Here is a 16944-nt window from a genome sequence, read left to right on the forward strand (position 1 = left end):
ACAGAGTGCAAGGCTCACTCTTTCCACAGGTAGGTGACCAAAGGGCAAGTGTTGAAGACAATAATTTTGTTCATGGGAGGGTGGGATGAGGGGGAGTGCCACTGGTTGCAGTAGGTGGGTTTTGAAGATGGGGAAGGTTACACTATAGAAGAGAAGTGTGTTTTTTAAATATCCTGCACCTCTACCCCAATGAATCAGCAATGCATTTTATGAATTCAAAAACTATGTATTGTCAGGTTTTGTTGTTCGAAAAATTATGACAAGACATTAAACTCTCTCGTAATCTCATTACAATGTCTTAGTTTGTATACAGGCTTCAGAAAACTCCTCAAATGAATTAGCACAAGGTGCTGATGTAGATTGCTATAAAATCCATATAGAGGGGAACAGGAATAGAGGCAAGAAGGAGGAAGAGGTATTCAATGCCTTCTTTCCCAACAGAAGAAAGAGGGGCTCTCTCTTACTCATCCTTCTCTCTGTGAACTTGCCAGTCTCAAATGTGCGAGCTCATTAACACTTGTTTGCATTTCCTGCAGATGACATTCAAAAAAAAAAAAAAAAATCAGGAAATTACAATCTGAACGTTGCTTCTTTTCCTCATACATATCCCAAGCATTACTTTCTTTTCTTTTCTTTTTTACTATTGTTTAGATATTTTGTCAGCATTCTCTCCCTCACATTCAACAGAATCACAATGCAAACTAACAGCATCAAGCTAGTGCAGTGTCAAGAAGTGTACTTTGCTGCATAGCTCTAAAGTCTTTATATTAAAAACACACTTGTCTATAAAGTCAGTCCATGCAGCCCTGCATTGATCTCAACTGACCCAATAAGGCTGACTCAAGGAGCGATGGATGTGCACTAGCTTCATCAGGGATATTGAAATACACCTCTACCCCAATATAACGCTGTCCTTGGGAGCCAAAAAATCTTACCGTGTTATATTGAACTTGCTTTGATCTGCAGAAGCGCACAGCCCCACCTCCCATCAGGGTTCCTTCCCCACTCTGAACTCTAGGGTACAGATGTGGGGACCCACATGAAACCCCCCCAAGTTTATTTCTACTAGCTTAGGTTAAAATCTGGTACACTGCCACCACCAAGTGATTTAACAAGAAACAGGGAAAGGACCACTTGGAGTTCCTCTTCCCCAAAAATATCCCCCCAAATCCTTACACCGCCTTTCCTGGGAGGCTTGAGAATAATATCCTCAGCAATTGGTTACAAAGTGATCAAAGACCCAAACCCCTGGGTCTTTGGACAATGGAAGAGTCAGTCAGGTTCTTAAAAGAAGGAATTTATTGAAAAGAAAAAGGTAAAAATCATTGCTCTAAAATCAGAATGGAAAATAACTTTACAGGGTTATCAGATTCAAAGAACCCCCTCTAGCCTTAGTTTCAAAGTTACAACAAAACAGGGATAAACTTCCCTCTAGCAAAGGTAAAATTCACAAGTTGAGAAAACAAAGAAACTAATACACCTTGCCTGGCTGCTACTTACAAGTTTGAAATATGAGAGATTTGTTCAGAAAGATTTGGAGAACATGGATTGATGTTAGTCCCAAGAGCGACCACCACCAAAACAAAGAGCGCAAACAAAACCCCACCCCCAAGATCTGAAAGTATCTTGTCCCCTTATTGGTCCTTTGGGTCAGGTGTCAGCCAGGTTACCTGGGCTTAACCTTTACAGGTAAAAGGATTTTTGTGCCTCTGGCCAGGAGGGATTTTACAGTATTGTACACAGGAGGGTTACTACCCTTCCCTTTATCGTTATGATGGCATTATCTCGAACTTGCTTTGATCTGCCAGAGCGCGCAGCCCCACCTCCCCGGAGTGCTGCTTTACGGTGTTATATCCGAATTTGTGTTATATCAGGGTAGAGGTGTACCTCTAAGAACTGAGCCGGGAAACTGCTGCACCAAAGCCAGTGGGTGAGAAAAGGAAGCACAAACATAGGAGAGGGAATCTTGTGTCCAGATCTGACTAGGTAAACAAGAGCAGTGATAGCAAATATTAGTCTTTGCTTTGACTAGAAAGAGAAAATTGAAGTTACCCCCTCTCCCAAACCTCACAATTCAATATGTGGACTAGCTCAATGCCTGAACAGCGCACTGTGAAATTCCTACAGACATCTTTACTAACATAAGATGGTGTAAGATTACGAACTGTTATTTATAGAGACCTTAGCACTTGGGGAAAAAAACAAACAAGAAAACCACCATTTGGAGGGTTAGGACGGAAACCACCAATCTCTGACAACCTATTTCCTCAAAAATATTGTTCAGCACCAAATGTAACATGAACATATACAGGAATGTTCTTAGAATTTTAGTCAACTGACTAATATGATCAGATATCAAACAGAAGTGTAGCACAGGTGTTTCCTTGGTCTCAGTATATATCCTCCAAGTGTCTGTGCTCTTCACTGAAGACAAACATCTTAACCAAATGATGCACTAAAATAAATCTGTGTATGTCTTCACTTCCAGTAATTCATCTTTGAGATTTTTCATATCACATGCAAGGGATATCAGCAGTTCCAAGTCGAGTTTTCAGAGCCCTTAGTAACATAGGTCTTTTATCATTCCTTCTTCCACTGTCTTGAGCCAACAATACTGCAAACTAAGGCCTTAATCTATCATCTGACCTGTGGGAGTGCAGTCCTAGTGGCAATGAGCTTTCACACGTGTGAGGCCTGGCTCACACGGATCATACTGCACGATCAGGACCTTGCTAAGCAGAAGAGAAGATTGTTTTCTCCAAAGTGATCCTTAATGGTACTGGGGAATGACTTTTCACCTGGGTCACAAGCTTCATGTCTGGGGATCAGGAGGAGGAATATAAATAAGCATGATCTTGACAAATAGGCACAGAAAAAGGGAGGCTCTCAAACATGGTTCTTCTTTCTCTGATCATGTAATTTTAAGGTGGACTACTCATCTATAGCTTTTCATGGATTTTCTTCTGGAGCATTCAGAATGCTCTTAAATCCAGAGGGATTATCCATAATATCCTCCGCAGCTACTTTTTAAAAACGAGGTTGCAAAGATTTTAGAAGATCAGAACTGGTTTTGGTGGTGGTTGTTGGTGGGGGGAGATGGTGCGGCAGGACGAGAAAGATACTCTTTTTTTCTGGGGGTGGCAAAGTTTGCTGAATTTTTTTAAATTCAGAAGTTCTAACATCTCAAATTCAAGTTGTTTAATCTTTATTTACATGCAAATATTTATCGGTTCTAGTTTATCATTCACTGCCACAACTGTCTCCAAATAGCATAAGTTTTTAATTGGTCTTCTAAGAATCTTCAAACATTGTTTTGTAAGACAATAAGCATGTTCTGGCCTTTTGATAAACCAATGTACAGTTGGAAACATTGGCATGGAAGTATTCTTATGTTGTTTTAAAGTCTGCAACTTTTCAGCATGGTTACAATCAAGAAAAGTTTAATAGCTGAAAAACATGCACAGATGCAAACATTTTGTAGAATAAGGAGAAGGAAGCCAACCGGGAACATAACTATCGTGCTTTAAAGCCAAAACACGCATCCTGAATTCCCCTCTCAATACTCACTGCAACCAAGTGAATTGATATTCTGTATATTCCAAAGAATCTGACTACAGAAGGGATGGGAGAAAACAGAGAGAGATCTAATTTGCATTCAGTTCCAGCTTTTCTGTCAAGGCAGGAAAAATATAATCAGAATTAGATCAGCACAAGAAAAAAAAAGCAGCTAAGCAAAAGCATCGACTGTGCTAAAAACAAGTTACAGATAAGCTAGACACAAGAATCACCAACATCAAACATCACATCATTTGCTTTGGTAATGATGTGGCTGTAAAGTGAGCAAACTGCTCAATCAAGTTAAATAGAGTAGATGAAGGAGTTAAATGACAGAGATCCATTCCTGCGGCAAAAGCCAAATATCAAGATTCCTAAAGGTATGGACTCTCAGGACTTAACCTTATCCTTCTGTTAAAGGATCAGATAGTTTCACAGGTGGAGAGAGGAGCATGCAAGGATCCTTCCCCATGCCCTCTTGTGCATGCCACTGGCGTGTGCCTAAGGGGTACATGATGCCCCAAAGATTCTGGGAAGGAGCTAGGACCATGAACCTCTTTCCTTGAGAGACTAGATCAGCCTGCACCATCCTTTGGCACACCAGTCTGCTTGGGTGGGACGTGCCTTCTTAAGCACTACTTTCCTGCGCTCCTCATAGGGCAGAGAGGTTCTACACAGAACCATCGTGGGCCTATGACCAAATGGCACAATTTGGTCAGATGTGTCTTGCAAAATGGGAAAGAACTCTACTCAGAGCGCCTGCCCAACACTGCTTCCTGACCTTTGCAAATAGTGGATGGAGGGACCAGACCTCAAAATAGTCATGTGAAAGTCACTAACACAGCAAGTTTAAAACACACAGAGATGGTGTAATTCAGGAAGCAGCAATATTTTGTTCTGAATTAGTACTGTGTGGAACTACAAACATGCGTTTTTATCCCATGTCATTAAACATCTGCAAAGGGATGGGGAAGAACAGCCATTTACAGACTCCCAAAGAGGGATCACCATTCCTGGGAAGATTGAATTTAGCAACTGAGAAGATAGCATCCAATCACATGACTCTTAGAAACAAGCATTTTAGGGGCTGGGTCAGTGAATCTGTAATGAGCTATTAAGCTTTTGCAATTCAAATTAGTTGGTTTAAACCCACCCCAACTTGATAGTGACGTAGGGCTGGTCTACACTGGGAGGGTGTGGGGGGACCGGGGCGGGAAATCGATCTAAGATACGCAACTTCAGCTACGTGAGTTGAAGTATCTTAGTTCAACTTACCTGGCTGTCCTCACAGCGGCGAGTCGACTGCCGCGGCTCCCCCATCGACGCTGTTTACTCCTCCTGCTGAGGTGGAGTATGGGAGTCAATTCGTGGATCAATTTATCACGTCCAGAAGAGATGCGATAAATCGATCCCTGATAGATCGATTACTACCCGCCAACCTGTCAGGTAGTATTGACATGCCCTACCAGCTACAATAGGCTGCAAAACAGCTTTTACCCAGTATGTCAAATAAGTCTGGCAGCCTATTGGGAACTGGTTGGAAAGAATCACCAGTATCAACACTTCAAGATTCTCAGCAAAAGCCAAGGACTGAATGGGCTGTACAGATTGAAGTATACTTCTCACGGTCCAAGGTAGTCCCTCCAGGTACAATGATGGAGCTGTGCAAGAGAAGCTTGGGCTGGTGCTGTTCCTCTTGTATGGCTACAGAAGAGGCCATTCTCCAGAGGTGCACTTTTGCACTTTTCATAACATACCAAATGTAAGAAGAAAGGCATTTTGAAGAGTAGCATTTGCCAAAGCAAAATGGGAATGTCACTAAAGGGTCACCAGTGGAATCTACACCCTCAATGGGACTGGTCTCCACAACAGACTAGAATGGGCGTGGACAAGGAGAATGATGTTTTAAACTTCCTTGTGTTAGTGAAAGAATACATTTAATGAAAAAAGAAGCCACTGCACACTAACAAACTCCCTCTTCTGTAATGTATATGTAACAGGGCTGTACTACAGAGAGATTTGGTAACATTGTGTATATTATCCAGAGTATTTCGGCTTAGCTTGAGGAGAACAAGCATTCTTCTTTTTGGAGGCCTGTATACGGATAACAGTTCAAGGTGGAATGGGCAGGATTTCAATATATTAGCTTCATATGGACTTGATGACGTTTGTAATCCAAGGAACTTCACCGGGGGGCCTTTTTGCACTGGAACATCTTTTAAGATCCTCTAAGGAGGACAGGATCAGACTTTGTGATTTATCTTATTTCCACTTACACTGAAAATACCTTGGAAGAGTTATCGTGGTGTAGCTCTGCTCTTTGAGTACTATACTGAGCATAAGCCTGTTGAATCATCTGCTATTTTGCAGTTTTATTTTTGAATAGGTCTATCTACTTTCATACTAGGCATCAACCCCACTCTGGTATCTGACCAGCAATTGAATGCTGGGACCAGTTGGGAAGCTTGGTGAACTGTTGTTATTTATCACACAACTAAAATTATACGGAGCAGGAGTGATCAACTGATGAGGAATAGTTAAAAACTGAACATGCAGAGTTTGGTTAAGCAGCACCTACGTAGGAGGGAGGGGACAGAGAATGGTCTACAAATATGTTAAAGGTGCAAACATTAAGGATGCAAAGGAATTATTTGAAGATGTAATAAGAGGACAAACTTCAGAATAGAAGAATTTCCACTGAACGTTAAGAAAGCTTCTGGGGATGTACTGGGCTGTAAGAGTCTAAGGAAAGTGGCAGAAGCCCAATTGCTTGTGGTATTTAAAACCTGACTGGAATATGTGCAGAAGAGAACAAGTCTTGCCCTGGCTGGAGAGGGACTAGATGGGAATCAATTTTCAACCTATAATAGGTGATACAGTAGATCTAGGTAGGCTGTGGACCCTCACGCAGTGAGTACTAAACATAACATTATGATCAGCAATGAGACAAGTGCACACGTTAAAGTTGTCCCTAGCAATACTCTCCTACTGCAAACCAAGAAGAGCGTGAAAGAATACTGCAAATAGCTAAGCTGTTCAGCCAGAAAGCAGAGAAATCGAAGGCATTTCAAAGCAATGTGGATTTTTTTTAGAAATTAAATATACATTACACCTAAAACTAAGCTGGCATGGATAAAGAACAATAGCACACAATGCAAAGTTCTTTTGTAAACAGCAATGGCACTGTCTTTACAAAAATTAAGACTGATAGCAGGGTGGAGTGATTTCAATCAAGAAGCAGGAAGCTTTGATTTATATCTATTTTAATCTTTTTTTGCTTCTGTTCTTTATTATTTTCCTAAGGAAAGGTCAAGTCTCATTGGCTGGTAATCATTAAAACATGTTGATTTGCAACTAAATACAGACTTTAAACTAATTTTTCACCTAATTAGGAGGATATACTATATCTATACATGGTCTTTTAAGTAACTTCATAGCTTAAGATATATTTATTCAGATTCTTAATATTTACATTATGATAGAGAACAGTGAATGATGGATTATTTATTAAATGATTAGATGCATTCGGATGGAAACTGGAATTTAATTAAAAATGCATAACCCATTTTTAAAACTATCTTAAACGTGCCAGATATGTAATATTTGTCAAAACATCTAGGTTTAGTTGGTGCCCAGCACAGTAGGCAGGAATTGATGACCCCTTCCAACCTTAGATTTCTATGATTCTGTGTTTTACGTTTAAAACTGATTTATTAAAAACCAAGTATTATTTATATAGTTAGCAAACTGAAATTATCCCAACAACCATGTCCTTCAAGATTTAAGAATTAGCAGATTCCATCCTCACCCCTCCATTTTTATTCATATATTTTATTCATATATTGGAAGAAGAAACAGACTTTCCTGCTTTTTCCAACTCCAGTAGGTTTCTCAACTTTGAATGAAATAGTGGTTGAATCAAAATAGTCACTGAACTGAAAATAAATATTCTCTCTGCACCTACAGCTGTCAAAAACTGGTTTGGCTCTTCAAACTGTGGTTCCAGGTCCTTAAGACAGATATTTCTACATGTTCAATAACTTGACTCTCTTTAAAACTTTGTCAACAAACATTTACTACTTGAATAACTGAATTGAATTTAAATTACTTTAATAGGATTATAATCAAGTTCAGGCCTTAACAACTGTTCATTTCAAATTTATTTCTAAATAAACCTGTATTTTGGGGGGGTTGTTTCTTTTTTAAAGTCATTGATTTTTATCCACTCTGACAATTCTACTGGCTTGAGGAGCCAGCCAGTCAGCTCACAAGACAGAAGAGAAAATAAACTGGTCTGTGAACAGCAGAAGGAATATTAAACTGAGCCATAAGAGACCAGGAGAGCAGAACATGTTTTGCATCTAACATGGACATTTAAAGTTGGGCTGGTCCTTTTCATTGTTGCATTTCATACCATGTCTGAAGCTAGTAATTCTACATTTCCTCTTAGGATACAAGAAACAAGTAAATTAGTATTACTTCTTTTCATTTAAGACCTACTAACTTTCTTTCTAAGTCTTCTGCTAGCATTAGTAAACTCACAAGAGAACTTTTTACGCACACAACTTCATGGACTAAGGACTACTTTAGTGGACGGGGGAATCTTGCTTTTTGCCCCAGTTACCACCCTTGACATTGCCCCTTCACACTGTTCTAAGTAAACTTGCACAGAAATATGCACCCATCAGTTTTGAACCATGAGGTTAAGATGTCTAACTCGTTTAAAGCTGCAAGCTCTCCATGTACAGCTTTTTAAACTTCATCACAATAGCTAAAGCTGCCCATAGTAAGAAATGGAGAACAGGCACTTACAGACCAAAAAAAAGCCTTGGTTATGTAGCCATTAATTACCTGTATACCTAAAAGGAACATGCGACAAGCGTATGATACCTCGTAGCAAGACATAGGAACACAGGCCACAGAACTGGAAGGGATCTCTGCGAGCATCAACTCCAGGTCCCCAATACTGCAGACAAACCCACCATATAAACCCCTTCACATAAACTGAGATCCATTCTCATGTTTCCACCATTCAGCACAACCACTATTTTATTACTTGCTGATGGTAGAACACCTGGAGGGCTTAGATGTTTCTCTTCCTAGGCTGGAGTACCTCCTAACAGACTTTTTGCAACAGCCAAGATGCAGGACTTCCTCAAGGGAGGAAAGGCGGATGTAGTTTTGAGAAGAGAATCCACTTCTCATTTCTGAAAGAATGATGATCTCTTCTCCCTTTATCCCATCACACACACACACACACACACACACTCACACACTCTATCTGTTCTAGAGATGTTTCACTTACCTCTCCCATAGCCCTTCCCTCCAGAGCTAGTGCTTGAAAATCATGGTTCAGTTCATCCATTGAACGCACCTATTATAAATGGATGAGAAAAATATGAAGCAATTACTGAATTTCATTCCAATTACAAACAAAAAGGTAATCAGTTTATCATTTATTTTTTCAGACATAAAATGCCAGTGAACCTTACTCTTTATTAAAGTACATCACAAGGTTGTTTAGGTGCAAAATATGACTTACCTTCACAACTCTTAAAATCTGGAGTATATTTTCTACCAATTCTACACATATAGTCAAAAGTAAAAATAAGCAACTCTAAGACCAATAAGAATGATTTCCCTTATTACAAGAGAGATGAATACTGCAAAAAGAGCTGTATTAATATCTCTGTGCACAAGCAAATGAAAAAAATGAGAAAACGTGATCTCCATAATATTAAACAATGAAGAACAAAAACATTCTGAAGTAGTACACTAACATCTAAAATCAACAGGCTGGCAGTATATATATAACAAAATCAGCAGCATTAAATAGCACCTCACCATCTGAGCCTACAATGGCGCCTTAATAAAGTTTATCTGAAAAGAGTTTATCTGATCCACACAGACTGGTGCCACACATTCTGTCTGCGAGGGATAGAAAGCGCAAATTCAGATGCACAATGTTAGCTTTAAAAAAATACCTGATTCTCTGAACATCCTTACACTACTCCAAATTTACAATAAGCCTTAAGGAATCAGTTCCAAATGTTTCTTTAGCAACTGAGCAGGTCTTCTGATCAAAGAGTTGGAAATCACATTATAAATAAAAACTCCGCTCCCAAAACAAAGTGTTTAAAAATGGTTTTGCACAGTGAAACACTAATAAAGGCTTTCAACACAAGAACTATTCAGACAGAAAGCACTGTTTGTAGTGTTCTAATATTTCTTAGCGCTTACACAGCATTTTTCATCTATATAACTGACAGTGCTTTACAAAGGTGAGTAAGAATCACTCTACATACTGCAGATAGACAGGCTAGGTACAATAGGGAAGCAACCTGCCCAAAGTCACAGTGTGTAAGCAACAAAACCTAGATTCGAAGAGAGGTCTCAAGACTTCCAGCACATAAAATGCCTCCCTAAAAGTCGGAAAATGTAAACAAAAAACCTTGGCAGCACAGGCCTGATAGGCACTCATGTAAGGTGTCAACGTCGCCAAACTTTTGCTCCAAGACTTGTTTTTTAGATTTTTCTCATGCCCAAATCCTTACAAGCATCCAGAATCATCTCTGACTCTGTGAAATACCTTCCTTTCTTCCATGCTTAAGTTCAAGGAAGAAGAAAGGTGGCAGTGGCAGCAACCTTAAGGAACTCCACCCTTGGAAGCCTGTCTAAAGATGAAGGAGCCAACACTAGAGCCAATCTCAACATCCCTGTAACTCCATCTCTAGGAGCATGGAACTACAGCGGGAGGAGACTAAGGGAGGAATCTAGGGGAGTGGGAAACAGATATTGTTTTCCCTTGACTCAATGCATCAATCTCAAAAAGCTGGGGAAGGGAAGAAAAACTGATAGAAGGAAAAAGTTACAGCAGGAAGACCCAAGGAGTTAAGGAAAGAGGGAGAGAGGGGATAATGGCAGAAAAAAAGAATTGCAAACAAAAGACAGAATGAAAGATTTAAAAATGAAAAAGTGAGGTAAAGGAAAAAAGCAAGACAACATGTACTCTATAAATCTATATTAGGGATGTTCCAATATTTCAATGTGTCTCTACGGGCAGTTATCAGAAATACAAATTTACAAAATCTTTTGAAATTATATTTTGAGAACAAAATATTGACTTTTCTTTTAGCTCACCATCACTTGTCAAAAATATTCTTTTTTTATGGCACCGATACACTTAACACTAACTCTGGTGCAAAAATACAAAAAAGTCAGTAATTGCGTATTGAACTCCAGGAAGTGTCATCACAGAAACTTAAATTTAAACTACAGGTAAATCTCTCCTATAAACACAGTTTACTTCAAAACAATCCCACTATACCAACAGATATGGGGTCCAGTGTTGCAAAGGTACATGCAACTTAACTCACATAAGCAGTCTTATTGAGTTTAATGAGACTACACCTCTACCCTCAATATAATGCTGTCCTTGGGAGCCAAAACATCTTGCCGTGTTATAGATGAAGCTGCGTTATATCAAACTTGCTTTGATCCGCCAGAGTGTGCAGCCCTGTCCCCCCGCACCCTCCCCGAGCATTGCTTTACCACGTTATACCCGAATTCATGTTATATTGGGTTGTGTTATATCGGGGTAGAGGTGTACTTGAAAAAGTGACTTGTGTATATTTGCTGTAGGGCTCGATAATCTAATCAGACATTCCAGACAACCAGTTACTAGAAACTAGCAATTTCCTCAAACATTACCAGTGTAACACACAGCAGTTAACATGTTCTTATGCGCATGCAGTGCTAACCTTTCAAAGTTGTTGGTCCTAAAAACTTAACCACCTTTTAATGATCCAAAAGAAGCAGTATTGTTTTAAAATTTAAACTAGATTCAGAAGCGAGAGGAGGAATATTGAAACGAGGGCTGCACCACAGATCAATTCTCCACTCTCACTTCAGCAACCAGCTGCAAACCTTAGGCACTGAGAGATTGTGTGCAAGAGCAAAGCAAGCTGAGTGGGAAGGGATGGAGGACAAAGGCGCATGCATGCCTGAATCCAACAAAGCTGACAGGATTCAAACTAGACAGATCAGCCTCTACAGTTCACACTTGCGTATTAAAGTAGCAATCAGTAAAATGGTTCCAGATATTTGGATGGGTACATGAGCAATATTCCAGCATTCCCTTGGACTTTGTTTTCAGTTTTTACAAAAAAAATCCTGGGTTTTACAAAAGCTATTAGTTGGTTTTGTTTTGTTTCTTTTACACTGATTTGTACCAAATTCTGGACCACTCAAACACATGAAAATACAGATTATATTAACAAAATCCAATACACTACATTGTGTTAATCTGTTTATGCTAATAATAAATTAGTCTGAGTGTAAATACCAGGCTGCATATTGAAGTAAGACAACGCAGTAAAAGCCATGCGTGTGGGTTTACATCAGTGCTCAAGTCCTAAAAAAAGTACTGAACTCCCTAGACCCAGCTCCCTGCTCTAGAAGGAGGCGGCCGGGTTTGGGCTCTGAAGGAAAGATGGTGGCCAGATAACCTGGGTGGAGCCCAGGGTAACCCTCTGGGGACCTGGCTTCCCACTCTGGAAGGAGAGATGCTGGAAGCAGCAGCATTGGCAGACAGAAACCTTGTTTCCTTCGCCTCTTCTGGGTCCACTCCATAAGGGGAAGAGAACACTTGTATTCTCTTTTTGTGGAGGGGAGAGGTGGAAGCTCAGTGCATGTTGCCTCTGTAGACCTAGGTTCAAATCCTCCTCTGGGCCAGGTAAAAAGTAACTCAGTGGTAGCTCATGGACACTTTTCCACCTTACAAAAATAGGCAGTAATAGAAACAGCAAATATGACCACCAGGATTTGGGTGGAATGGCAAAAAAAAAAACAAAAAAACAAAAAAAAAAAAAAACCATTATGTTTACAAAGCACGTATTGACTAAGTATAACTATTTCCATTACTCACAAGCACCAAACTCAGAGGTTATTTTTACCATGCTTTATTCTCTTTTTAGACAAAATTCAGTAAATTTAGCTTGAGAAAAATTGGGTAGTAGGACAGCATATTGAAATACTGTATGTCAAGGTTCTAAAAAAGATTCAACATCCACCACTGTCTTGCTTCCTCACACAAATCAGAAATCCAAAACAGGATATAATTCCTCAGTAATCAACCATATGGTGCTGCAGTTTAAATATGAATGCCTCTCAATTTTTCCAAGGCTACTGTACTTGCAACTCTCAGTTCACTGGCCATTTAAACAGCATGACCATATATAATTTTGCCTTCAATTGTATCTTCTTGTGCTTTAATCCCCGTCAAACCACGCTAAGCAGGGTTGGGGTCAGAACTTGGATAGGATATATGTAAGGAATACAAAAACCCCAAGAAGTGATTCAGTAGGTGCCCTAGCAAATGACAGAGGATACTGTGGTACAGGAGACCCAAAACAAAGATCTTGACTTGTCATGGTCATGAAAAAATGTGTAGAATGTTTATAAGTGTACCAAAAGGTGTTAACATTCATGTTCTAGCCAAATTCCAATTCTAGGTATTATGTTCTGCCTACCTAAATTCTCCTTGCAGATTCAATTGGACAGTTGTCCTGTCTTTCTTCCTAAAGTGCTTTAAAAAAAATCTGTAAGAGAAAGCTATTTATCTTATAGTAACTGAAGGGTCTTTGAGATGTGTGGTCCCTATCTGTATTCCACTGAGGGATACACATGCGCTCCATGCACCTGGAGCTGGAGAATTTTGCAAGCAGCGTCCATTGGTCCACACAAGCCCCAGCTAATTCCATGCCTCTGACTGAGGAGACAGAGGGCAGAGTGGACCAACAGCCTCTCCAGTTCCTCCTCCACCACAAATCAGAGAAGATCCGAAGTAGGGGGGGAAGAAGAGCAGATAATGGATAGTAACTGGAAGTTCTTCAAGAGGAGTGGGCTCCGTAAGGTAAGTAACTTTTTCTTCTTTTTCAAGTGCTGCTCCCTGTGTGTAATTCACTGTGGGCAATTGACAAGCAGTACTCACATAGGAGGAGGGTGCAAGGTGTTAGACTGAAAAGCCAAACAAAGGACTGCTAGCCCAAAAGATGCATCAGCAGAGGATTCCCGTACCAAGGCACAATGTCTAGCAAATGCGTGGGCTAAGCTCCACATAGCTGCCTTATAAATATCGAGCAGAAGCACCTCTTGAATGGACACCACAGATGTTGCTTGCTGAGATCTTGTGGAATAAAGCTCTTACTCCATGACGAGAGGGAAGATTAGACAGGTCAAAGCAGAGTGAAACAGCCCGAGATCCACTTCAAGTTCTTTGAGAGTAAATAGCCTGACCCTTTCTGCTATGGTAAAGAATAGTCTAGGCAGGGGATTTCCTGATTGTTTTCGTTATCGGCAGCTAAAAGGCTAAGGCTCGCCAAATGGAACCTCCTTTCTTCTGAGGATGCATGAGGTTTTGGGAAGAACACGGGTAAGTAGATAGACTGCTTCGGGTGAAACTCGGACTACCTGGTGGTGAATACAGGGTGTCAATGTAATGAAACCTTGTCCTTTTGGAATATAATTCAAGAAGGATCTGCCCTCAATGCTCCAAGCTCACTAGCCCTCCTGGCTGAGGTGATGGTTACCGGGAACACGACCTTCATGGGTAGGAGATACATAGAGCAAGAAAGTAATTGTTCAAAAAGTGGCTTACTGTAGGGGTTCTCAACCCCACCCCACTCCCCAATATGCTATAAATCTCCATGGCCCACCAGTGCCCCAACAACTGTTTTCTGCATATAAAAGCCAAGGCCAGCATTAAGGTGTAGAACCAGGACAACTGTCTGGGGCCCCATGCCACAGTGGCACCCATGAAGCTAAGCTGCTCAGGCTTCTACTTCAGCCCCGGGCTTCAATCCTGTGCGGTAGGGTTTAGGCTTTCTGCCTTGGGCCCCAGCGAGTCTAACACTGGTCCTGCATGGCAGACCCCCTGAAACCTGCTTGCAGCCCCCTAGAGGGACCTGGGCCCCTGGTTGAGGACCACTGGCTTAGTGAGTACTGAGAGAACAAGGTTCAGGCTTCACTGAGGAGTAGGTCTTTTTATAGACAGAAAGGTTCTGATTAAGCCTTCCCAGAATTTGCTAGTCAGAGGATGTGCAAAGATCGAGTAGCACTGTGAAGGCAGATGGGATGCACTGACTGCTACCAAGTGGACCATAAGAACTGACAGACAAACCTGCTGGTCTTCAAGGAAAGACGACAGACCTGAATGAAAAGAATATCTGTGGCTTCCAGAGAAATACATCTTTGATGCGCCCAGACAGAGAAATGGTTCCCCTTGGCTACGTAACATTTCCTAGTGAAATCCTTCCAGTTATTACAAAGGATGTTCTGTACAGTTTCAGACAATGATTGCTCTAAGGACAATGCCTACTCTAAAACCAGGCTCTAAGATGAAGCAGATGTGGGTTACGAGGCCTGATCTTGCTGTTTCCCTGAGTCAGGAGATCAGGAAATGTAGGAATAATGATTGGTGCCAGAGGTAACACAGGAGGTTCAGGAACTAAAGTTGTCTGGACAGCTGAGTGCAATGCCGAATCTTGCCCACAACTTGAGGCAGGAGTGGTAATGAAAGGAAGGCATAATTCAGATCTGACCATAAAAGGAGTAAAGCATCACCCTGTGAGTGGCGACCCAGGACTCCTCTGGAACAATATATGTTGCACTTTCTTTTTATTTGAGAGGTGAACAGATCTCTGGTGTGGATTCCCCATTGTGGTAAACAATATTTTCACTCTGAGTCATGAAACTCCCATGTCTGATTGACTGCAAAGTGTCTGCTGAGAGGGTCTGCTAGCACATTCTGGTTTCCTGGGACGTAGACTGCCAACAAGGTAATCTGACTGCTGATGTACCAATTCCACAGACTGACCACTTCTGCACACAGTGGAAAAAAAATCTCTCTCCTCCCTGTTTGTTGATGTAAAAGGAAAACAGTCGTGATGCTGTCTGACATTACGAGGGAAAGGTGGCCTTGAACGAACAGGAGAAAGGTTTCACAAGCCCTTCGAGCTGCTTGTAGCCCTAGAACACTGAGGGCATCCTGGACTCTCAAGATGTCCAGATGCCTTATGTGGTATGCTGTCCTCGTGAGCTCCCCAACCCAACAGGAATGCACTGGTAAGGATCCTCATGTCTGGTGCGGAAGCAAGGAAGGGAATGCCAATGCAAACCGGACACGAATTCTTCCACCATGACATGGACAATAACACTTTGGTGGGAACAGTCACTTGGGTACTCATGGACAGGTGGTTTGTCAGGTACACAGTTTGAAGCCACATTTGTAGGCAAAGAATGCAGAGTCCTGAAACAGGCCTGGCATAAGTGCATGAGGCCATATGACCTAGGAGAGAGACCAGTCTTGAAAGGCTTTCTGACAGAGGTCGCAGAAATCATGGATTCCGTGGCTGCCTGCCCTGGGGACAGCCACACCAGCCACTGCTGGAGCGGCCTGTGGCCATCCGCACCAGCCGCTGCTCTGGTGGTCCAGGGCAGCTGGCGGTGAGGCCGGGCCAAGCAGCAGTTCCGGCTGCAGCAGGAGCAGACACAGCTCGGTGGGTCCCGGCAGCCGTCCCGGAGCAGACGGAGCGGCAATAGTTCCCTCATCCCCGGCAGCTGGTGCTATGGGTCCCCCAGGGCTTCCTCTCCCCCCTATTCAATATAGTATATTTGTGGTATAAGTCACGGACAGGTCATGGGCTGTGATTTTTTGTTTGTTACCTGTGACTTGACCATGACTTTTACTAAATACCAGTGATTAAATCACAGCCTTAGTTAAGAACAGGTCTATGATAACTTTCTTACCCTGAAACATGTTTCTCAGCAAATAAGCCCTTGCAGTGATGGAATTTAAGGATGCCTTGATGAAGTCCCAAGTCTGTGCAGGGATGAGAATGGATTCGTCAGCATGTATGCTGGCCTCAAGAGAGAAAAAGGAGGAGTTGTAACTATTGTCAAAGTCAATGATTGGGCCTCTTGGCATGATTTGGCAATAAGAAGCCAATCATCGATGTAGAGGAAGACAGTGAAACCACAGCATCTGATATAGGCTGCTACGACAGAACAGCTGGGTCAAGACCCTTGGGGCAGGAACAATGCTTAAAGGCAGTATTCTGTACTAAAAGTGGTTGGAGCAGACTATGAATCTGAGAAAGCATCAGTGAGAGCAGGATGAATGTCCACATGAAAGCTGGCATTCTTCATGTTGAGAGCTCTAAACAATGTATTTTTCCAGGAATGGAATTATAGATGCTAACCTGACCATGCAAATCTTGGGTTTACAAATAAAGTAGTTGAGATGGCAGAGATCAAGAAAGGGTCTCAGACAGCCTGTCTTTTTGGGGACTAGGAAATGTGTCAAGTAAAAACACCTCCTTTGGTACCGAA

The 16944-nt window shown here is 41.5% G+C and overlaps 1 protein-coding gene across 11 annotated transcripts in view; it reads right to left on the reverse strand.

Annotated features, from left to right (window-relative positions):
* The window catches only part of PUM1 (pumilio RNA binding family member 1), a 123593-nt gene that overhangs the window by 84323 nt on the left and 22326 nt on the right, over positions 1–16944 (reverse strand). For all 11 annotated transcript variants that reach the window (XM_050932299.1, XM_050932291.1, XM_050932296.1 and 8 more), the window contains one exon: positions 8861–8929. In XM_050932299.1, the coding sequence (XP_050788256.1) occupies positions 8861–8929 (69 nt within the window). The remainder of the gene's footprint in view (positions 1–8860; positions 8930–16944) is intronic.

The sequence above is a fragment of the Gopherus flavomarginatus genome, chromosome 22 (genome assembly GCF_025201925.1).
Source record: "Gopherus flavomarginatus isolate rGopFla2 chromosome 22, rGopFla2.mat.asm, whole genome shotgun sequence".
Classification (NCBI taxonomy): domain Eukaryota; kingdom Metazoa; phylum Chordata; order Testudines; family Testudinidae; genus Gopherus; species Gopherus flavomarginatus.